The following is a 17,383-nucleotide window of genomic DNA, read 5'->3' as shown; positions in this document are numbered from 1 at the left end:
CCTTTGATCTAGCAATCCTATCCCTAAGAATTTGAAGAAAAGATATTCCCCACCCAAATCCACTTGTGCAAAGATGTTGCACTGGACAGCACTGCTTGTCAGAGCAAAACAGAAGCAGCCCAGGTGTGAAAGAATGAGATAGATCTATATGGAGCGATAGAATGACCTCCAAAATAGTGCATTGGAAAAATAAGGTACAGAACAAGGCAGGGGTAGGAGGAAGACTTGTTTTTCGTTCCATGTCCTATTGTATTATTTTAATTTTCTACTAGATCAAGCTAAAAAAGTAGGCTTTCTTCCCCCCCCCCCCAAAAAAAAGGGATAAGGATTTGTACACAGCTACTGAGGAGGCCCCTGACCCACTATTGAGGGAGTTGAGGGTCCTCGAAGGCTTTCTAAAGAGTTGTCTCTAAAGCTGAACCTCTAAGGATGTGAGGTGGAGTTGGGGAGGGTGGGGCAGTGTAAGCAAGGGGAGTTTTGTGTTGTGGGTACACCACGCGCAGGGCAGAGGTAAGGAGAGGTGGGCCATATTCAGCTATGCAGGGTCTCTCACCCTGGGAAGGAGTTGGGCTTAAAAAGGACTCGGGATTCTCTCTCATCATTGAAGTTTCTCTCTCTCTCCCCCTCTCCCTTCCTCTCTGAAATCAGTAACAACATATTTTTTAAAAATATTATCTCCATGTCTGTGGGTCAGAAACCCAGGTGGTCGTGCAATCTCATCTGAATGCTCAAGTAGGAGGATGTCCACTACCAAGCTCACTCACTGGATTGTTGGCCGCCCGCCCCCCCTCCTCCCTCATCAAAGGGCTCTCCGCTGAGCTGCCTCACAACATGGCAGCTGGCTCCTTCCCTGAATGAGTGAGCTAAGATAGAGCCAGAAAGAACATGAGTGACAGAAGCCACATGCTTTTTATAAATTAATCTCCAAAATGGCAGCCCATCACTTCTGCTGAATTCTAGTAGAAGCAAGTCACTAAGCCCAGCCCACATTGGATGACAGGGCATTGCGTAAGGACAAGAACTGCAAGATGTAGTGATCACTCGGAGCCGTCACAGAGGCTGCCTCCTGAGGAGACATGCATGGAATTATCACCAATTCACTAAGAAGGATGAGCAGAAAGCTAGGAAGTGCCTGGGCCCCCAACAGCACTATTGCATAGCTACCCCAACTATGGCCTGCATCCCTAGAGGAAAATAGCTCAAAATAAGATGCAGCCCACACACCAGGATGTGTCCCTTACATGATGTTTCTCTCTCTCTCTTCCCCTCCCTCTCTAAAAAAAAAAAAAAAAAGAATGGAAATAAATATCCTGAGGTGAGGATTTAAAAAAAATTTTAAAGACTAAAAACATCAAATATTAGTGAGAGGGAATATAAAATGGTGTAATCATGTTGGGAAAATGTCTAGGAAAATGAAATATACACATAGCCTATGTCTCAGGTTCTCCAATTTTAGGTATTTACCCAAGAGAAATGTAAACATATGTCTACAAAAAGACTCTGCAAGAATATTCATAACAGCTTTATTCATAAAAGGCTACAGAGGATCACTGTAAAATTCAAGTATATAAAGTATACTTGAACATTTTCATAAGTTAGAGAAAACAAAACCTACTTATTTAAACTACTGTTCATTTGGTTTTTAATTACTTGCTGTGAAATATATCCCTTACAATAACAAAACAAGGATTTTCTACAAAGTGGATGAACCTGGCCCTTGCATTTATTCATTCATTGAACAAACATGAATAGGTGTCTACTATGTACTAGACCAAGCATGTCAAACTCAAAGGCTAACACGGGCCAAGTAAACAAGGTTTAAGTGTATGTGGGCCGCAAAAAAAAAAAGCTTCAATTTTCATAGAAATAAAGGTTTATTTCAATAGACATGCTGAATACAAAGGGCTGAAATAAATGAGTCATCGTTAACATAAAATAATAGAATATTTTAATAAAAATTAATATTTTTCTTGAACATTTACTTATCAGACACTGAATAACTGCACAAACTAATAAGCGTAACACAAATAAACCTATTTTTCTTGTTCTCCAAAAGCGAAATATTTCCTGTTGTGCACACCAAACAAGTCAGTACAAGACTAATCACGTGGCAATCAGCTGTTAAAATATTCGCTGCTAGTATTAGTGGGGAGAAATGGTGCACCTGTGCATAAGGCACAGGGAAATGAATGCAACCCGATTATAGTAATCAGTCATTAGCAAAGGTTGTAGTTTGTTATTAATAATTATGTATAACAGGATATTGTAAAAATTAACTTACAAAATTTATATTCAAGCGTTTCTTACATACCGTTATATTGGCTGGGCTGCAAAAATGTTCATTGTGGGCCGCATGTAGCCCGCGGGCCGCGAGTTTGACAGGCTTGTACTAGACCTTGTGCCCTTGACGGGGGTATGATCTTATGAGCAAAAACTCAGTCCCTGCTGTTGTGAATCTTATAATCTAGCAGAAAAGACAGACACATATTATCACACAAATAAATATATTACGACTGTGATCACATTATGCAGGAACAATACTGGGATTCTTAGGCCATCATCAAGGGGACCTGACCTGGGGTGGGGGCGGGGCAACCAGGGAAGACTTCCTGGAGGAAAAGTGCATGGTGGGTAGAGTTAATAAGGTGAAGAGGAACAGCAAACCTTCAGACAGAAAGCACACCATGAGCAAAGTAGCCGAGGTCAAAGGACGTGAAGGAGGCCGAGGCACCAACAGAAAGAAGAAAGAATCCAGCACGCTGAGGATGGGTGCTTGGCGAGTCCATTTTCCACCGGCTTCTAATGCTATTTCTTTTTTTTAATTATTATTCTTTTTTTTCTTTCATTTTTTCCTTTTTTTTTGCTCAATGGCTTTCTTTCTTTATTGTTGAAAGCATTCCTGATGTCCCCTTTGTGGGTTGGCACGGACACCCGCCCCCGGCTTCCCTGATGCTCTGACTCTGCTCGGGACCTTTGCTGCTGCTCAGAGGCCGCGGTGCTCATCTCACCAGGAGCAATTAGAGCGGCCGGGCAGGCGCTTCTTTAATAGCAGGTATCATGGACGTGAACAAAATGCCTACTCAAAGCCATGTTTTAGTCCCTTTTAGAGTCAGGACCCAAGCTACCTCAGGGAGATGAGGGTGGGAGTGTTATGGGAGGGGGCGGGGGAGTGTAGCAGCCTCCATCTCTACTCCTTTCTTTATTTTGACACTCAAACCAGAGTTCCCACCACGAAGCCTTTCACAGCTTTTCTTTCTTCCCCGGGAAAGCGGGATGAGAGCACTGGGCTGCCCGGCAGGCAGGTCCCGGCATTTGTAAAGTTCTCATTTCTCTTGAAAAGCCAATATAGCTCCTCGATTAAAGTTCTAACCTTAAAGCTGCAGCTCCTACTTTTCCAAGGCCATGGAGATGAGGCCCACAAGGAGGAAATGTAGTCATTCTGTGTTGCTTCTGCTCATTCATACTGCGTGTTTTCAAGTTACCATCTATGGCAAAAAAAGACAAAAGGCACCATCGATCGCCAAAGTAAAGACAAAGAGGATAAGAAGCCTCATTCTGTTCCTCCTTCGTGACCAAGAGCGCCTGGGTCAGGGAGAGCCGACTGCAGGAAAGCCACAGGCTCAGGGCCTCCAGAGGCCATCCTCCTTCACACTGAGCAGTCTGCAACAGACACCGCGGATCTCTTCCTAATGGGACAGACACCGCGGATCTCTTCCTAATGGGACAGACACCGCGGATCTCTTCCTAATGGGACAGACACCGCGGATCTCTTCCTAATGGGACAGACACCGCGGATCTCTTCCTAATGGGACAGACACCGCGGATCTCTTCCTAATGGGACAGACACCGCGGATCTCTTCCTAATGGGACAGACACCGCGGATCTCTTCCTAATGGGACAGACACCGCGGATCTCTTCCTAATGGGACAGACACCGCGGATCTCTTCCTAATGGGACAGACACCGCGGATCTCTTCCTAATGGGACAGACACCGCGGATCTCTTCCTAATGGGACAGACACCGCGGATCTCTTCCTAATGGGACAGACACCGCGGATCTCTTCCTAATGGGACAGACAGAGCGGATCTCTTCCTAATGGGACAGACACCGCGGATCTCTTCCTAATGGGACAGACTCCGCGGATCTCTTCCTAATGGGACAGACTCCGCGGATCTCTTCCTAATGGGACAGACTCCGCGGATCTCTTCCTAATGGGACAGACACCGCGGATCTCTTCCTAATGGGACAGACACCGCGGATCTCTTCCTAATGGGACAGACACCGCGGATCTCTTCCTAATGGGACAGACACCGCGGATCTCTTCCTAATGGGACAGACACCGCGGATCTCTTCCTAATGGGACAGACACCGCGGATCTCTTCCTAATGGGACAGACACAGCGGGTTGTCAGGAGGGAGAAAGGCAGGAAAAGGACCAGCTCGGGACCTTTACCGAAACCCTACCCCTGGGTGCCACAGAGGAAATGCAATCTCGCTACATTAAGAGGTCTCTATGTGCCACCTACAGTAAAAAATAAAGAATCGGAGTGGGAAACACAGGAAAGCAGTATTATCGTCCAAAAGCACCGCTGAAACACATCTACTGCGCATGGCTTCCGGTGTTACAAACATGCTCTCATTTCTTTATTCAAAACCATGTTCTGAGAACCCAAGGGCCTTTGTCGAGGCCGCTCACCTCCCAGAACACTCTTCACCTCCGTCTCTGCACGCCTACGCCTAAGGTCTTTCGCACGCGCGCACGCGCACTCCCTGGGTTGCCCCGCACCCTCCCGAAGAAGCCTGTCCTCGGAGCAGCTGGCAGCTGGGTCCCTGAGTGCCTCTCGTCTCCGGGCTCTGCCAGGATCTAGGAAGTGGCCAGGGTGAACCATATGAAATTGCCTTTCTATAGGTCAAAAGGAAAATGCTGTATTTTTTAAGAAAAACAGCAGCTTCATTCAACCAAAATATGCACTAATTGTATTAGCTGCTTTCTCCAAGTGATAAACTTCCCGCAATATTAAAGGATATATACTACATTTATAAAATCCAGTCTTGTTAAAAGATATTCATTCCTGCTTCTCAATCGGAGAATGTTCTGTTTCTTAGTTACAAATGACAAAAAGAGCGGTGATCTGTTTTAAAAGGTCAGGTGAGTCTGATGGGCGTGCTCAATTCCTTTGCCCGATTCAGGTACCTCCCCATGGCGCTCTGTGACGTCCACGGTCAACTGTGGTCATGGGAAGGTTAGGTCCACGTCTGTAGACCACGCAGAATGCTCTAGGGCAGGGGTCCTCAAACTTTTTAAACAGGGGGCCGGTTCACTGACCCTCAGACCGTTGGAGGGCTGGACTATAGTTTAAAAAAAACTATGAACAAATTCCTATGCACACTGCACATATTTTGAAGTAAAAAAACAAAATGGCAAAAACACCCGCATGTGGCCCGCGGGCGGTAGTTTGAGGACGCCTGCTCTAGGGCGATTCGGGTCCGTGAGTTCCGCTGAGTGACAATGCGAGCTCGTTTTAAAACGGTAAAAGCAGTTTGGGTTAACAAGCAGAAACACCCTTTTGCACACCACCAACCGTTACCAGATCCTTTTTTGGTTGAACGGTGGTTTTAACATGTTTGGGAACTTCATCAACATCCAACCATTGTCCAGACCACTTTCGATTTCATTTCTGTCACACTTATGACACGCTCATAAGTCTCTGCTCTTTCAAATCTTAAGGGATAAGCGTCTCTCCCACCACCTGTTTATGATCATCCATCAACGGCTGTCACCCACTTGTCCAGCTTTTTCACCTTCCCTATTGCAGCCAGGTGTCGAGAAATGGTGGTAGCAGAAACGCCGAGGTCGGCGGCGAGGCCTCGGATTGCGGTCTTGGGGTTCGCTTCCACCAGGGCTCGCAGCTCGTCTTCATTTAGGACAGACCTGGGTCTCCCGCGAGGCTCATTTTTCAGACTCAGATCTCCAGAACGGAATTTTTCAAACCACCACCGGATAGTCCTTTCATTAACAGAGCCTTCTCCAAAGACAGAAATGATGTTCCTGCTGGCCGTGGCTGCACTGTGTCCGAGTTTAAACTCATATAAGAAAAGTATTCGCAAATCTTTCAAAGACATGGTATTGCTCACTTCTGTGGAGAAAATAAACAAGAGAAGCTCAATCATTGAAGACAACTGAAGAGCACGTGATCATCATGAACCCTAAACAACACGAGTGAGCAGACCTGACACCTACTTCGCCATCGGTTATGTTGCTGCCGGCCAAGCAGCAGCAATCCCATTCAGAGGGTAAGTGTTTGGATCACAGTTTCTATCTAGTGGATGTTATGTTGAAGTCTTTTGGTTTTCCCATAGGAATCCAATTGCCAGTAATTTCATAAGCATCTACCACAGAAAAAGTTATTTTGAGCCCTAACTGGTTTGGCTCAGTGGATAGAGCGTCGGCCTGTGGACTGAGGGGTCCCAGGTTCGATTCTGGTCAAGGGCATGTACCTTGGTTGCAGGCACATCCCCATTAGGGAGTGTGCAGGAGGCAGCTGATAGATGTTTCTAATTCTCTATCCCACCTCCCTTCCTCTCTGTAAGAAATCAATAAAATATATTTTTTTAAAAAAAGAAAATGTTATTTTGAACTAAAATATGACTTGTGCTGCCCTAGCTACTTTGGCTCAGTGAATAGAGCGTCAGCCTGCAGACTGAAAGGTCCCAGGTTCGATTCCGGCCAAGGGCACATGCCTGGGTTGCGGGCTCGATCCCCAGTAGGGAGGTGTGCAGAAGGCGGCCAATCAATGATTCTCTCACATCATTGATGTTTCTATCTCTCTCTCCCTCTCCCTTCCTCTCTGAAATCAACAAAATATATATTTAAATATATATATATGAGTTGTGCTTTGAGATCCAGGAACTCAATACCTTCCTTTTTTTTTTTTTTTTTGAATGCTATCAAATTAAGATCTCAGATCGATTTGATGCTTGGAAAAACATCCTCCCATGATGGGTTGATAAATACCTGTTCCTTATGCTTTCTGACAGTGTTTTTAGGTCTTCCTCTTCCCTGTCTCAGGTGATCTGAATGACTGCTACTTCTCGGCCTCTCTATCTTCTTTCAGCCTCTCTATTTCACTGCTCTTGGCTTCAGACTTAATTTTGGTGTAGACGAGTAAAAATAATATACTTTAGGGACGTGAAAGAACCCTTTGCCTAAGTTTGCACCCCACCCCAGCAGTCGCATCTTTTACGTATTTTAAATGGCTCTATAGTCCACTGCCCAATAAAACACAACCATAACACACCTTTCCTAAACTCACCGAAGGTTTTTTGTGTGTGTTTTTTTAAAGGAAGAGAAATTCAGCAGAATTCAATTCTGGACAATTTTTGGGGGAAATCGTGGGGCAGTAAGGAGGAAGATTTCTCTTTCAACAGCTTTAATTCCAGCCCCGTATAAATACATATTACTTCACAGCAACTTTTCTGCCTTTTTCTTCCCCTCTGCTTCCAAGACAGTGAAGTACCCTTGCTTAAATTCTAAGTTACACTATTTCAAATAAGTCAATAATTAATCTTCTATTACAAGAGCAGAAAAAAATGTGACCTCAACCATAATATATTGTTACCAAAAAACAAAAACAAAAATCTTACAACTATAAGATATTAGGAAAGCGAGTAGCTTTATTTTAGTTCCTAATATACTGAAAGCAATTTACCCTATTGTTCCTAAATGGCATAGAAATTGAGGAGAAAGGTTTCCTGTCGATATAGATTTAATTAATGCAAGAAGCCAGCTTTTTTAATTCAAGCAAACATGCTGGTTAAGATACAATCAAAGACAAAACTTGTTTTACTACAGAGCTAAATCCAAAAGCAAAAGATTTCCCCAAATGCATAAGGGAGGGAGGGAACCTCAAAGCCACTGTGGTGAGGGGACACAGGAATAGAATTCATACCTCAGAACTGCATACAAATAATAGAACAATCCAAAACAGAGACATTTTCAGGCAAGTTAAAATAAGACATTCTGCCCTAGCCCGTTTGGCTCGGTGGATAGAGCGTTGGCCTACGGACTAAAGGGTTTGATTCTGGTCAAGGGCATGTACCTTGGTTGTGGGCACATCCCCAGTGGGGGGTGTGCAGGAGGCAGCTGATCGATGTTTCTCTCTCATCGATGTTTCTAACTCTCTATCCCTCTCCCTTCCTCTCTGTAAAAAAATCAATAAAACATATTAAAAAAATAAAAATAAAAAAAGGGGAGGGGAAAGGGCGAGAGAAACATTGATTGGCTGCCCTGACTGGGAATATAACCGGCGACCACAAAGTACATGGGACAGTGCTCAACTGAGCTACACGAGCCAGGGCTCAATAGACTTTTTTTTTTTTTTAAATATGGAACGCTTCACGAATTTGCATGTCATCCTTGCACAGGGGCCATGCTAATCTTCTCTGTATCGTTCCAATTTTAGTATATGTGCTGCCGAAGCGAGCACTCAATAGACTTTATATATATATTATTGATTTTTTACAGAGAGGAAGGGAGAGGGAGAGAGAGTTAGAAATATCGATGAGAGAGAAACATCGATCAGCTGCCTCCTGCACACCCCCCACCGGGGATGTGCCCGCAACCAATGTACATGCCCTTGACCAGAATCAAACCTGGGACCTTTCAATCCGCAGGCCGACGCTCTATCCACCAAGCCAAACCGGTTTCGGCTCAATAGACTTTTTTTTTTTTTTAATATATTTTATTGATTTTTTACAGAGAGGAAAGGAGAGGGACAGAGAGCTAGAAACATTGATGAGAGAGAAACATCGACCAGCTGCCTCTTGCACACCCCCTACCGGGGATGTGCCCACAACCAATGTACATGCCCTTGACCGGAATCGAACTGGGACCTTTCAGTCCACAGACCAACGCTTTATCCACTGAGCCAAACCAGTTTCGGCTAGACTTTTAATATTATAACTTCAGCAGCAGAAAAAAAATTTTAATTAACAAAAATTAATTTTTAATCTATAGAACAAAAACCATAAAAGCTGAAAAGATGGTAAACTTGCAATTACCTGTAAAAGGTGATGACTTATCTGACTGTTTTACTTTCAGGAGTTTCCTATTAATAAATATATAACCACAGGGACAAGATTTACAGGCAACAGGAACCTGGAGGGGGAAAAAAGAGAGAACATATATTACATTTTACTATTTATTAGACTTCTCAAGTGCTTCTGCGGTCTCTTCAACTAAACAATAAGTAACTTGAAGGAAGCAATCACATTTACATTTAAATTCTACCTCCTCATATGCATTGAGGTAAGAATCACATCTAGCCCTAGCCAGTTTGGCTCAGTGGATAGCGCACTGGCCTGTGGACTGAAGGGCCCCAGGTTCAATTCTGGTCAAGGGCACATACTTCAGTTGCAGGCTCCAGTCCTGGTAGGGGCCCGTGCAGGAAGCAACCACTTGATGTGTCTCTCTCACATGGATGTTTCTCTCTGTGTGTCTCTCCTCTCCTTTCCACTCTCTTTAAAAATCAATGGAAAAATATCCTCGGGTAAGGATTAACAACAACAAAAAATCACATCTATCCTCCTAGTCCTCTACAGACCCATGAATATAGCAAATGTTTAATAATGCTGAATGTGAAGGGCAAAAATAGTAAGTGTCAGTGTCAGAATAGTTACAAAATGGATTAGTCTAGAAGAAAGGAACTGGTTTGGGAAATTATTACATAATCCCAGGATGAGAGTTATTGGCCTGCTCTACTATGCTGGCAGGGGGAATGTATTTTTTTTAAATATACATTTGACAAACATTTCAAAGGAAGAAAAGAGTAAGACTTGGATACAAACTGATTACTGATGATAAAACAGAACTGAAAATTAGTCTAAAAGTTGAAACAGGAAGGGGAAGAGGGCCAGACACTAACAGGTGGAAAGAAAAATAAAAAGAAACACCACTGTAGGATAATAGAAATACACACACAGACACACACACACACACACACACACACACATCCTATATAATAAAAGACTAATATGCAAATCAACCAAATGGTGGGATGATGGGTCGCTATGATGCACACTGACCACCAGAGGGCAGATGCTCAATGCAGGAGCTGCCCCCTGGTGGTCAGTGTGCCCCCAAAACGTGGCTCAGCCAGAAGCCAGGCTAGGGACTAGGGAACACAGTGGTGGCAGCACTTAAGGATGTCCAACTGCAAGAGGGCACAGGCTGGGCTGAGGACCACCCCCCCCCCCCCAATGCACAAATGTGGTGCACTGGGCCTCTAGTATATACATATCTGCCCCTGCTTCCTGGCAGCTCCTACAAGCCTTGCAATCTCATAAGAGTACTAGGAGCATCTTCTGTCCAATATGTGGTCTTTGATCCCAATTCCTGACCCAAAGTTCCTAAATCCCTTGGCATTTCCTGGGTGATGGCAATGCCTTTCACCTTTCACTATAAAACACTGAACAGTGAGAAACAGAAGGGAACTTCCTCAACATGATAAAAATGAACTTATGAAAAACCCACAACTAACATCATACTGTTTCTTTCTCTCTCTCCCTCTCCCTTCCAATCTGAAATCAATAAAAATATTTTTAAAAACTTATTAAGCCCTAACCAGTTTGGCTCAGTGGATAGAGCATCGGCCTGTGGACTGAGGGGTCCCGGGTTCGATTCTGGTCAAGGACATGTATCTTGGTTGCAGGCACATCCCCAGTAGGGAGTGTGCAGGAGGCAGCTGATTGATGTTTCTCTCTCATCGATATTTCTAACTCTCTCTCTCCCTCTCCCTTCCTCTCTGTAAAAAATCAACAAAGTATATATTTTTAAAAAATAAATAAAAAACATATTAAAAACAGAAAGATTAACAGGACTTCTCCAAAGAACCGAAGGAGCTTTGGTTACCCTTCCCCTAGCGCTCTGGCCCCGCCAGTCGGACAAAGGTGGAATGTCATGTGTTACTAGGAGACGGGATGGCACCCAGGACCCTGCCGCATCTCAGCTGGTGACAGGCCCTAGCTTTGGGCTTCCCTAACCACAGCATAATCATGCCATTCCCTGCAAAACCTGGGAAGCCCGGCCTTGCTGGTGAGCTAAAAACTAGAAACTTCCCAGCCACAGTCGCTCTCGCCACCGCGAGCACCGTTAGGTCTCCCTCCGCCGGCGCCGTCGGAGAAAGCCCTGGAGCGCTGAGCATCCTAGGACCCAAGGGCGCGGCGGGGACAATCGGGTCCTGGGTCTGATGGGAACAAAGCCACCCTCCAGGCGGCCACACGCGCATTCCCGTCGGGACACAGGGGCTGACGGGCACAGACCCGCCGCTGTCACCGGAACCGCCGGGCGACCGGGGACAAGCCCACGCCCCCTTCCGCGCCGCCGGCCCGCCGACCCGCCGCTCACCTGTAGGTCGCACTCTGGGCACGATTTGGTGGCCATCTTCACTTTCTTGGCTCGACTCGCAGACATGGTCCTCTCCGGCGGCGGCGGCGACTCGGGCTCCTCCCTTCGCACCTCAGCAGCCAGGCCTCCGCCCTCCCGGTCCCGCTGCCCAAACTGAGGCACTGCTGGATGCGCGCGCGCATGCGCGAAGTTGGGCGGGGCCTGCGTGCTAGGGGCGGGGCCAGACTGTGAGGGGGCGGGGCGGGGCGGGTGCAGCGTGCGCTGGCTCAAGGGACCGCGCTCCCACCAACTCACGCGAAGGGCGGACCCTCCAGCGAGACAATGACCAAGTCTTCTCTGGGTTCTGCAACGACGTGGGGCGTGGCTAGAGCGGGACCTGGCAGTGACGGGCGTCGGGTTCCACCAGTGAGTGCACAGGACGCAGCTAGGTCCCGCCTCTCCCAGGAGGGAAACCGGGAGTGTGAGATGAGGGGTGGGAGGTAAATCGTCCAGCACAGGTCCTGGCGTTTAGTTAACTTCAGCAACTGTTAGCAAGTCTAATCATGGAGGAGTTGTAGGAGACACCTGATTAACGCCCTGCACCCAGGGTCGGGGATTGAAAATGCATCCCTTTACTTAGTAAATAATTGCCTACGGCCCACTGTGGGGCCAGTTCCGCCATGAAACTCCTGCTTTTTGATCCGTTAGTCATAGATCTACAATCAACTCCTCATAAAATGACGTGAAAAACATACATATAAGTGCAAGTTCATTTTTTAAAATATGGAAGTCGACATAAAATCACATTTCAATAAACAACAGGAACAAACATAAGAGAGAACATAATTTAAGAAACTCTACACTTTGCTCAGAGAAAATTTGCCCATCAGCGTTGATGACAGACAATGGCTGTTACACTGGTAACTGGCTGTTCTATTGTAACTAAAACACGGTATGAGTGATATTTCTATTCTGCACATTAAGTGCCTGTAAGCTAAGGTGACCAGACGTCCCGCTTTTGGCGGGACAGTCCCGATTTTTAACAATTTGTCCCGCGTCCCACGGCGTTTTAAAAAAGTCCCGATTTTTGGAAAGAATGCACGACAAGCTAGGGAACGGCGGGAGAATGGGAAGGGAATATACGGTTTTCAGCGGCCATGTGGCTATTTAGCCAGGATATGAGTTTTATATTATTTTTGTTAATTTTATAATGTTAAACTTTAATAATAACAAGTAATTGTTGAGAACTGATTATCGAGAACTGCTTATCAAAGTTCGCATTGTTGATCAGTTGTTAGAATTCGACCACCATTGTTTGGACTTAATGAACAATGGCATTTTTTGGGATTGGCAACGACGAAAACATTTTGTAACTGTCTCTCAGACGATACACATCGTACTGCGTGCTAGTAAGCTAGTTAAACAAGTGATGTCATCACAAATCAGCTATTCAGATAATTTAGGTAAGTAATTTATTTATTTATTTTATAAGTACATAAATTTTCTTGAATTTAGCAGACGGTACTCGTATTATTTATATTTTATAGTGGCGGCAAAAAGTCTAGCGCCGGCCTTGAAAGTGACACTTACGACTTACGTTACAGCAAATTCAGAGGAAAAATAATACAAGTTAGTATTGTTATTATTTAGAAAGAAATATAGGATTAAATTAAAATAATTTTTAAAATATAGTTACTTTATAACAATCAAATTAATTTAATTTATAAACTAACAATAAAATATGTTCATGTAATTATGTACCTACTTACTGTGTTTTTAAGCAATATGTATATAATAATTTATAATATAATTTTAAATTATTTTTTTAGATTTTTAACATAATGAGTAAGAAAAGAGGATGCAAATTCAACGATGACCTAAGAAGTGAATTTCCTTTTATTAAAAAAACAAAAGTTGCCCTGGCTGGTTTGGCTCAGTGGACAGAGCATCGGCCTGCAGACTGAAGGGTCCCAGGTTCGATTCCAGTCAAGGGCATGTACCTTGGTTGCGGGCACAACCCCAGTAGGGGGTATGCAGGAGGCAGCTGATCGATGTTTCTCTCTCATCAATGTTTCTAACTCTCTATCCCTCTCCCTTCTCTCTGTAAAAAAAAATCAATAAAATATATTAAAAAAAAAAAAAGTAATTACAATATAGACCAAATTTTTAATCAAGAACCCCCCCTGGGCCGAAACCAGTTTCACTCAGTGGATAGAGCGTTGGCCTTCGGACTCAAGGGTCCCAGGTTCGATTCCTTCAAGGGCATGTACCTTGGTTGCGGGCACATCCCCAGTAGGGGGTGTGCAAGAGGCAGCTGATCGATGTTTCTCTCTCATCAATGTTTTTAACTCTCTATCCCTCTCTCTTCCTCTCTGTAAAAAATCAATAAAATATATATATTTTTTAAAAGAACTCCCCCCGCGCCCCCCCCCCCCCGGTCAATGGTGTCCCGCTTTACCAATGTTAAAATCTGGTCACCTTACTGTAAGCACATTTTGAATAAATACAATGTGTATAAATATGTAAAGCTTTCAATGTTGCAAATGAGATTGTTCCTTCATTGGTCATTTATCTAACCTAGGTTGTATTAATAAAAGCATTACTCACAGAGGAAAATTTATGACTAAACTATTTCTAAGTTCTCATTGTCATCATAAGCTGTGGACAAAAGTTTAATAAGAATTTATTGGAGCCCTCGACAGTTGGCTCAGTAGTTGAGTGTTGGCCTGTGGACCAAAGGGTCCTGGGTTTGATTCTGACCAAGGGCACGTACCACGTTTGCAGGCTCTGCCCTGGCCCAGGTCCTGGTCGGGGCTGTGTGCAGGAGGCAACCAATCAATGTGTTTCTCTCACATCCACCTTCTCTGCCTTTTCCTCTCTCACTCTCTCTCTCTCTCTCTCTCTCTCTCTCTCAAAAAAAAAAAAAAAGAGAGAGAGAGAGAGAGTTTATTGGAGCCACGTTTTTGAGGACATGCCCAGAAGATCTCAAGAGACTGAGAAAATGCTCCAGAGAATGACAGTTGTGCATTTTGAATCAGAAGAGAAAACGTAAAAGAGATACATGGCATCCATGGGTGGTAGATTAAGGAGGCGGGAGAAAACCAAGTGGGGAAATCGTCAGGACTGGATCGAATATGGAGAAACGCAATGCCTTTCCCATGGTGGTACAGGGTCATTCATAGTTCCCATTCATGGCACCTAGAGACCGGTGCTGAGGGGAGCAAGGTAACAGCGGGTTCTGTGCTCTCGCCCTCTGGTGGTCTTGTGCCCTCGTGCCTGTGGCTGAGCCTTCGAGGAGTCGGGAAAAGAAAGTTACTTGGTGAGCAGTTGGTCCTGCGGCGAGATGTTTCAGAGCCTCATTAAAAATGTGTGGGTCCCTATGAAGCCCTTCTACACACAGATTTACCAGGAGATCTGGGTGGGCCTGGGGCTGATGGGCCTCATTGTCTACAAGATCAGGAGTGCGGATAAAAAAGCTAAAGCTCTGAAAGGTTCGAGTCCCTCGCCTGCTCATGGTCATCACTAGCATGCTGTGTCTGGAAGTGCCGTGTCCTTGCTGGCATGAATAAACATACCTGTAGACAACAAAAAAGAAAGAAAGTTACTTGGACATTTCAAACGTGTGTTATCTTAGATGCACGAGAACAATGGACATGAAGCCCTGGCCAAGTAGCTCAGTGGATCAGAGCATTCATTGTCCAGATAGGCCAAGGTTGGAGGTTCAATTCCTGGTCAGGCACCTAGGACAATCCACCAATGAATGCATAAGTAAGTGGAGCAACAAATCACATTTCTCTCTCCTTCCCTCTCTCTCAAATCAACAAATTAAACACACACACACACACACACACACACACACACACACACTCACACACACACCCACAATGGGCAGTGTTTTCTTAAGGTGAAGACTGACCTTTGCTAAGGAAGCTATAGGCCTGGGTCATGACTCCCCACATCACCTGCCCAGATAGTAATGTCCAGCCTGGTGGTGAGTCACTGAGCTTGGTGGACCTGCCACGGGTGATCATTTTGGGTCATAATGATGTTCTTCATGATTGTAGAGAATCAACAAGGCCACTCCACACTCGAGAAGGAGGGAATTGAGGCCCACCTCCTGAAGGGAGGTGTCTTGAAGAATCTGTGGACATCTTTCAAAACCACCACCCTGGCTGCTGGCGGGGGGCCTCAGCTCCTCCCCACGGGGCCTCTCCATAGGGCCGCTCGGGTGGCCTTAGGACATGGCAGCTGGCCTTCCACAGAGCAGTGATCCGAGAGAAAACAAGAAAGAATCCGCAGTGTCTTTGATGGCCTGACTTCATCTCTGTACACTCATCTCTGCAATATCATATTGCTCACTCAGGTAGCTTCATTCCTCATGGAAGGGACTAAATCAGGGCACGCATCCCGGGACGCAGGGGTCCCGGGGGTCATCCTGGCTGCTGGCCACCACAGGTACCCACAGGAAGCAGTGGCTAATTCTGTCAGGGCATGCTGGGGCGGACCCCCCAAGGAAAGTGACAGACGCTGAGAAAGTTGAGCAGGATCAGAGAGGTCCGAGACAAAAGGAAAGAAAGAGCAGGACGGGTGCCGGAGGAGCGCGCTCTCCACCCGCCTCGGATGCTGGCAGCTTCTGACTTCGCGCAGGATCTTTCCCGCAGCTGCCGCAGCGGCGGTGCCAGGCTCACAATAAGCAATTAGACCAGGCAGGGCGTCTCTAATAGCAGGTATTATGTACTCGGTGAGCCAGGGTGGCTATTCAAAGCCACTGTTAGATGTCCCTGTAATTAGACCGTGTGCTTCCTCAGGGACCGAGCACGGAGTGTAGCAGCCCCGCCTCCCCTCCCATCATTTTAACATTCAGAACAGCAGGTCTCCACCGAGAGCCCTTTAACACGTGTACATTTTTGGTGGGAGAAGAGGGGAAGAGCAGCAGGAAGCTCAGCCAATCTGAGTTCATTCCCCGTCAGGGCACCTGCCCAGGTTTCAGGCTTGACCCCCAGTAGGGGGCGTGCGGGAGGCAGCTGATCCATGATTCTCATCATTGATGTCTCTCTCTCTCTCTCTCCCTCTCCCTTCCTCTCTGAAATCAATAAAAATATTTTTTAAAACATAATCATAAAGTAGAAATGATATAGAAAATCTGATGTTGAGGTTTCTCCTGCTGTGAAGGCAGAGGCTATGGCTTCCCCCTCTGACAGGCCCTCGGAAGGCCTTCCCGCTGGAAGCAGCCGTAAACAACTTGTAAACGGTGACTGCTGGCACTAGATGGCAGGCGTGACGCGGCGGTGCCCTGGCTCACAGGAGCCATTCCCAGTCCCAGCCTGCCTGGCCCTGCGGTTCAGATTTCACAGTCCAGCAAAGCCAGCTCTCCTGCCAGGTCCCCACTCCCAGATCAGGGAAGCCCCTCCCCCACGCCCTCCCCTCCAATTCCTCCACACAGAACCTGGGACCCAGGGCTTCCCTGCCCCACCAGGGCCACAAATGCTCCTGTGTGTACCTCCCTGTACTGGCCCGCCCTCGGGGTGTCTGTTGCTAGGCACCCTGGCATACTCAAGGGCCTGGGTCCCTGGGGAAGAGGCTGCAGAGTCTGAGGCTTAGGAGGAACCCTCCTGGTGCAGGGACTATCCGTGTGTCGGGGCTGTCCCTCCCCCTTGCTAAATAACCCACTTCCACAATGGCTTTTTTTTTTTTGGTAGAAAAGCAAGCAAGAATGTATTGACCACAGCAAAAATATACTTAGGTAGTGACACAAGGAAGGCATAGGAGAAGCAACTGGAGAGCCCAGGCCGGGCTGCTTCAGCTCACTGGGAAGTCAGAGAATAGGGGGCCTTGGAGACGGATTCGGGGGTGAGCCTGGGACAAGCTGCTGCTGCCCACTGCTCCCCTAGTCGAAAGTCTCATGGGGTCCCTTAGAGGTTGGGGATATGTGCCTGTGGGGGAAGAGAATGGCACAGGTGTACTCTCTGGAAAGAGAAGGCCCACAATAGCTTTAACTGGT

The 17,383-nt window shown here is 46.1% G+C and overlaps 2 protein-coding genes, 1 long non-coding RNA gene and 1 other non-coding gene across 4 annotated transcripts; 2 read left to right on the top strand and 2 right to left on the bottom strand.

The window, feature by feature from the left end:
- Window positions 1-3,473: 3,473 nt before the first annotated feature.
- LOC114226711 (uncharacterized) lies at window positions 3,474-12,064 on the bottom strand. The gene is made up of 5 exons (XM_028126906.2): window positions 12,045-12,064; window positions 11,404-11,611; window positions 9,060-9,156; window positions 5,802-6,136; window positions 3,474-3,485 (listed from the first exon to the last, which is right to left on the bottom strand). The coding sequence occupies exons 1-5, from the start codon at window positions 12,062-12,064 to the stop codon at window positions 3,474-3,476; spliced, it is 672 nt and encodes a 223-aa protein (XP_027982707.2).
- LOC129147843 (U6 spliceosomal RNA) lies at window positions 8,379-8,485 on the bottom strand. Its single transcript, XR_008555059.1, has one exon. It is a non-coding gene; the product is annotated as a U6 spliceosomal RNA (small nuclear RNA).
- Window positions 12,065-14,709: 2,645 nt separating the features above from the next.
- On the top strand, window positions 14,710-14,908 carry LOC103295870 (ATP synthase subunit ATP5MPL, mitochondrial-like). The gene has a single exon (XM_054710495.1). The coding sequence runs from the start codon at window positions 14,726-14,728 to the stop codon at window positions 14,906-14,908; it is 183 nt and encodes a 60-aa protein (XP_054566470.1). The 5' UTR covers window positions 14,710-14,725.
- A 194-nt stretch (window positions 14,909-15,102) lies between these two features.
- On the top strand, window positions 15,103-15,685 carry LOC129147631 (uncharacterized). Its single transcript, XR_008554925.1, has 2 exons — window positions 15,103-15,150; window positions 15,447-15,685. It is a non-coding gene; the product is annotated as an uncharacterized LOC129147631 (long non-coding RNA).
- The last annotated feature ends 1,698 nt before the right edge of the window (window positions 15,686-17,383 follow it).

The sequence above is a fragment of the Eptesicus fuscus genome, chromosome 21 (assembly GCF_027574615.1).
Source record: "Eptesicus fuscus isolate TK198812 chromosome 21, DD_ASM_mEF_20220401, whole genome shotgun sequence".
NCBI lineage: Eukaryota > Metazoa > Chordata > Mammalia > Chiroptera > Vespertilionidae > Eptesicus > Eptesicus fuscus.
Note: the sequence above shows the minus strand (reverse complement) of the source record. Positions and strands in the feature narration are given on the sequence as shown.